This window comes from Rana temporaria, chromosome 5, assembly GCF_905171775.1.
Source record: "Rana temporaria chromosome 5, aRanTem1.1, whole genome shotgun sequence".
NCBI classification, from domain to species: domain Eukaryota; kingdom Metazoa; phylum Chordata; class Amphibia; order Anura; family Ranidae; genus Rana; species Rana temporaria.
The window spans coordinates 175,686,831-175,692,830 of record NC_053493.1 but is presented as its reverse complement, the minus strand read 5'-3'; the positions used below and the strand labels follow the sequence as shown (position 1 = coordinate 175,692,830).

General features: G+C 40.3%; 1 protein-coding gene across 1 annotated transcript in view; it reads right to left on the bottom strand.

The window, feature by feature from the left end:
* Positions 1-3,578: 3,578 nt before the first annotated feature.
* The window catches only part of PDCD6 (programmed cell death 6), a 247,390-nt gene continuing 244,968 nt past the window's right edge, over positions 3,579-6,000 (bottom strand). The window contains exon 6 of the mRNA XM_040353418.1: positions 3,579-3,742. Coding sequence (XP_040209352.1) covers positions 3,644-3,742 — 99 coding nt within the window. The 3' untranslated portion in view covers positions 3,579-3,643. The remainder of the gene's footprint in view (positions 3,743-6,000) is intronic.

Here is a 6,000-nt window from a genome sequence, read left to right as displayed (position 1 = left end):
CACTGGGGTCAATCTGCTAATTTCCTGTGATTCCAGGCTGTTGCCAAAACCCCCAACCCCCAGGGGCGTGTTACCATACAGGCTGGGCTCACAGTACTCCAGGACTGAGCACCATTCATTCTAGGAGTAATGGCGGTCTCCCCTCTGTACTGAGAAGAAAGAGAAAAGACCTGTGACATCACTTGGCCAACTAGAAGACTGCAGAATAGTTTGTTTACCTCAAGTCAAATACTTTGAAAATTGCTTGCAGTTTTAGATACAGATTTAATATCTTATGGAAAGTTATAACTGATTTAAAAAGATAAAGCTGAATGAAAATGATAGTTTTTGTGTCCTATCAGTGTAAAGCCCAACGCCAGTCAAAAATGTCTCTTTGGAGTACTGGATTAAATTTCATGTTTTTATTGCAGTCAGTGGCCTTATGGTGTCATTTCACCTCACTCTTTTTTCTTGTGACAACAAAACACAAAATTAGGTTACCAGGATTGCAGGACACAGACCATAAAACCCTCAAAATATAAACAAATCAGCCGGTACATAGGCATTTCCAAGGTTTGTAAGGCACAAAAAGTTTAGAAGTGCCCATGTCTATGCAAAGATATCAAAAGGAAGGGAAGACATTTAGGCAATATCTTGCCCAAGTAGCAAGAATATGTTTTTTTTATTTTATCCCTTAAAAAAATAAGAATACAGAAGACCATACATTTTAGGCAGGTATAAACATGCTATAGATGAATTTTACACAGGGATTTAATATATCAGAGTTTAATAGATTTTAGCTATTCAATTTATTGGCACTATTTGACTTGATAACTCCCAAGTTATTGAATGGGAAGGGGCCTACGCAGAAATCTGCTTTTTTAGATGGAAATTTCTGTCCAATAATGATGTCGCTATTCCCCTGTGATTGAAGGTTTATCTGTAGTGCTTGGGACTTCAATTCGACTAAAGACCATGGCATTTAACAATCCAATTAGAATACTTTAACCGCTTTCCGACCGCCCACCGTCGAACAGAATGGCTCCCCTGCCTAAATCGCGTAGCTGTACGGCAGCCGCTTTAAGAGGTATAGGAGACGCTGCGGTAATGGAGGAGCCGATGCGTGTGCCCAGGGGCTGGAATGTCTGCCGGGCACCCGCTCCTGCCAGAGCCAGAACGTGTATCTGTGTGTGTAAACACACAAATCCACTTTCTGGCAGGGGAGAGGAAACAGAGCGCGTGTTCCTAGTATATAGGAACACCGACCCGTCTACTCCCCCAGGCAGTCCCATCCCCCTACATTTATAACACGCTGAGGGAACATATTTAACCCCTTGATAGCCCCTACCGTTAACCTCTTCCCTGCCAGTGACATATATACAGTAATTGGTGGCTATTTTTTAGCTCTCATCGCTGTAAAAATGTCAGTGGTCCCAAAAGAAGTGTGGGTTCTGCAGATCGCCACCATTACTAGTAAAAAATAGCCATAAACCTATCCCCTATTTTGTAGATGCTAAAACTTTTGCGCAAACCAATCAATATACTCCTATTGTGATTTTTTTTACCAAAACTATAAAGAAGAATATATATTGGCCTAAACTGAGGAAGGCTTTTTTTTTGGGGGGGGGGGGGGGGGGACATTTATTATAGCAAAAAAGTAGTGTTTTTTTTCTTTTAAATTTGTTTATAGCGCAAAAAATAAAAACTGCAGAGGTGCCCAAATACCACCAAAATAAAGCTCTATTTGTGGGGTAAAAAAAGAACGTAAATTTTGTTTGGGTACGGCATCGCATGACCACGCAATTGTCAGTTAAAGCGACGCAGTGCCACATCGCAAAAAATGGGAAGGTCAGGAAGAGGGTAAATCCTTCCAGGGCTGAAGTGGTAAATAGGGTTTTTTCAAAAAATTATATATTGTCCTCGAACAATGATCATGGGGGTTTGATATAGAAAATGTGGTTTCTGATGTGGATTTCTGACTAGGAGGCTCAAGGTCATCAGTATCAAAGTACCAACTTTTCCTTACAAGTCCAAATGCTCTTGCTCCTGAACAGCTAGCTGTATATAATGGCAATCCATTATATACAGCTGTTCAGGAGCAAGAGCATTTGGACTTGTGCAGCAAAAGTTTGTTTATACATAAGCATTCATGGAAAATTGTCAATACACATGCGTTTTAAAGAAAATGGCACAGTTTGAATTTTAAGTGCAGTTTCCAGCTTTGTGAAAATATATAGTATCTCACAAGAGTGAGTACACCCCTCATATTTTTGTAAATATTTTATTATATCTTTTTATGTGACAACACTGAAGGAATGACACTTTGCTACAATGTAAAGTAGTGAGTGTACAGCTTGTATAACAGTGTAAATTTGCTGTCCCCTCAAAATAACTTAACACACAGCCATTATTGTCTAAACCTCTGGCAACAAAAGTGAGTAATCCCATAAATAAAAATGTCCAAATTGGGCCCAATTAGCCATTTTCCCTCCCCGCTGTCATGGGACTCGTTAGTGTTACAAGGTCTCAGGTGTGAATGGAAAGCAGATGTGTTAAATTTGGTGTTATCGCTCTCTCTCTCATACTGGTCACTAGAAGTTCAACATGACACCTCATGGCAAAGAACTCTGAGGATCCGAAAAAAAAAAAAAAAAAAGAAGTGTTGCTCTACATAAAGATGGTGAACCTTGGCACTCGGCATGTTTTGGAACTACATTTCCCATGATGCTCATTCACTCTGCAGTGTAGTTGAGGAGCATGGGAAATTTAGTTCCAAAACATCTGGGATGCCAAGGTTTGCCATCACTGTGCTAGGTTATAATAAGATTGCCAAGACCCTGAAACATACAGCGGTTTAACAGGACACTAATGAGTGGGAAAATGGCGAATTGGGCCCAATTTAGACATTTTCACTTAGGGATGTACTCATTTTTATTGCCAGTGGTTTAGACATTAATGGCTGTGTGTTATTTTGAGGGGACAGCACATTTACACTGTTATACAAGATGTACACACTACTTTACATTGTAGAAAAGTGTAATTTCTTCAGTGTTACATAAAAAGATATAATAAAATATTTACAAAAATGTGAGGGGTGTACTTACTTTTGTTAGATACTGTATATATGAGACAGGAGTTATAAATGTAAGGTATTACACTGTTATATTTTATACTGTATATACTGTTGGTCCATTTAAGTTTAATTAAGACTACTTTTTTTGGACACAAAAACAGAAGAAATAATGTACTAAATGGCTGACATACTGCCTAAATCTCTTAAACTCATTTCCCTTTAAAGGAATAATCATCTGGCAGAGAAACCTTTACCGACAGACATTTCCCAGCACATCCTGTTCTAATGGGGGGGGGTCACAGATCACAGTAAAAACCTGATGGGTTCTATTGCTGGACTGGTGTTGCACTTTAAAAAAGGTATTATTTTACACTGCCAGCTTATGGAGTAAAAAAAAAAAAAATTGGCTAGAGTGGTATTGCTGAACTGTAAAAATAACTTCTTATATACAATTTAAAGTTTTTGATGATACGCTATAAAATTCTAGAAGCCATCAAAATGCAAAGCACCACAGTGGGCACCATAATCCAGTAAAATAAGGTAAAGATTTATTTCAGTCTGTGCTGGTCCAGGCAATGTTTCTTTTTGGCATCATACTACATTAAAGACCATGGAAAGATACTGCTCATATGAAACTTGTATCCAGCCATCTTGATCTGTATCGTAGCGTCGAAATACATCAGTCAGTCTCTGAAAAAGGAGAAGACAAAATTAGTCATGGTCATCGTTATGAAAATCCCTCCAGATAATGCACTCTTAAAAGCAGAACTAAACCCTCCTATCGTTTTTAGCCAAGGAAGCGGTCATCTTAGCCTCGGTTTGATCTTCAATTGCCATGATGCTGCACATGCGATCAGTCATGACACCAGCCACTTGATGGTTTGACAGTTTGGTTGGGAGCACAAGCAAACGGGACAGTTACATTGCTTGCATGTGCTGGACTGTAACCGTTTTGTGAAACTGTTAAATTGATGGGTTTAGTTCCGCTTTAAGTACAACTACCAAGAACTTAAAGCCTATAATAAACCTAAAAACAAAAATGTTATACATTGCAGCTTACCAGTCCTTCAATGTGGTGGCTGCATTAGTTTTCATTTTTTTTTAAGACAATTATCTTATTTTCACCAAATAAACCTGCAAATAAAGATCCTGTCTTCGGGTGACATGCTCTCACTTAGCATGCGTTGACACTCTAGCCAATTGCTGCCCCAGGATGTACCTGCAAGTCTGAGGTCATAAGGAGAGATATATATAGACACACACACACACACAGTTGTGTTCATAAAAGTTTACATACCCGGGCAGAATTCATGATTTCTTGGCCATTTTTCAGAGAAGATGAATGAGAATACAAAAACTTTTTTCACTCATGGTTGGTGTAAACTCTGCTGAACACACGTTTTTAAAGGCAAAAACGGTCATTTAAAAACACCAGTTTTGCCGCGAATTTCTCACCGGTTTACCGCGTTTGCGTTTAGTTAAGAAACATCATAGGACCCTCCCTAAGCTCAAAAAACAGTATTTAACCATTTAGTGAGACCAAAGTGAGTAGCAGCTGAGAGAGCAGCAGTGTACTTGTATTTAGCGTGTCACTTGCCACATCACCTGCCACAAGCTGCGGATTGTCCAGTTGCCACGTCACCTGACCACGACACCTTGCCACAAGTTGTGGATTGTCCACTTGCCACAAGTTGCGGATTGTCCACTTGCCACGTCACCTGGCCATGTCACCTGTTCACATCACCTGGCCACAAGTTGTGGATTGTTCACTTACCACATCACCTGGCCACATTACATGCCACATCACCTGCCACAAGTAGTGGATTGTCCACTTGCCATGTCACCTGGCCATGTCACCTGCCACAAGTAGATTGTTCACGTCACCTGCCACAAGTTGTGGATTGTCCACTGGCCACGTCACCTGCCACAAGTTGTGGATTGTCCACGCCACCTGTCACAAGTTGTGGATTGTCCACTGGCCACGTCACCTGCCACAAGTTGTGGATTGTCACCTGGCCACGTCACCTGCCACAAGTTGTGGATTGTCCACGCCACCTGTCACAAGTTGTGGATTGTCCACTGGCCACGTCACCTGCCACAAGTTATGAGTTGGCCACGTCACCTGCCACAAGTTATGAGTTGTCCACGTCACCTGCCACAAGTTGTGGATTGTCCACAATGCAATCAATTACTTTTTTTATGTTTTTTTTATGGTTTTTCATTATTTGCCATCATTTTTGAGACTTCTAATGTAAAAAAAATAGGTCATCTTTAAAAACGCCTATAAACAAAATCGTGGCAAAACGCTGGTACCTTGTTTTGCGTCTGAAACGTGGAAAACTTTTGCGTCTGAACCCATTTTTTTGCTTCTGGAATAACGAGGTTAAACGCAATGGCCTAAAAACGGCAATAAACGAGACTGTGTGCATGAACACATAGGATAACATTGAATGTGTTCAGGGGCAGTTGAAAAAACTGTCCAACTGCCTCTGAACACGCATTTACCAGCGTCTCGTGTGCATGGGGCCTTAGCCATTTATTATCAACTGTGTTTACTCTTTTTAAATCATAATGGCAACAGAAACTACCCAAATGACCTTGATCAAAAGCTTACATACCCTGGTGATTTTGGCCTGATAACATGCACACAAGTTGACACAAAGGGGTTTGAATGGCTATTAAAAAGGCAACCATCCTCGCCTATGATCAGTTTGCGAGTGTGTGTGAGTGTATAAAACAGGAAAGGGATATAAAAAGATATCCAAGGAATTGAGAATGGCAATTTAGCAGTGTTCAAACTCTAAACAAGAAGTGGAAAATGTTCTGTTGAAACCACGGTCAGGTAGACCAACTAAAATTTCAGCCTCAACTGCCAGGAAAATGGTTCAGGATGCAAAGAAAACCCCACAAACAACTTCAGATGAAATACAGGACTCTGAAAACATGTG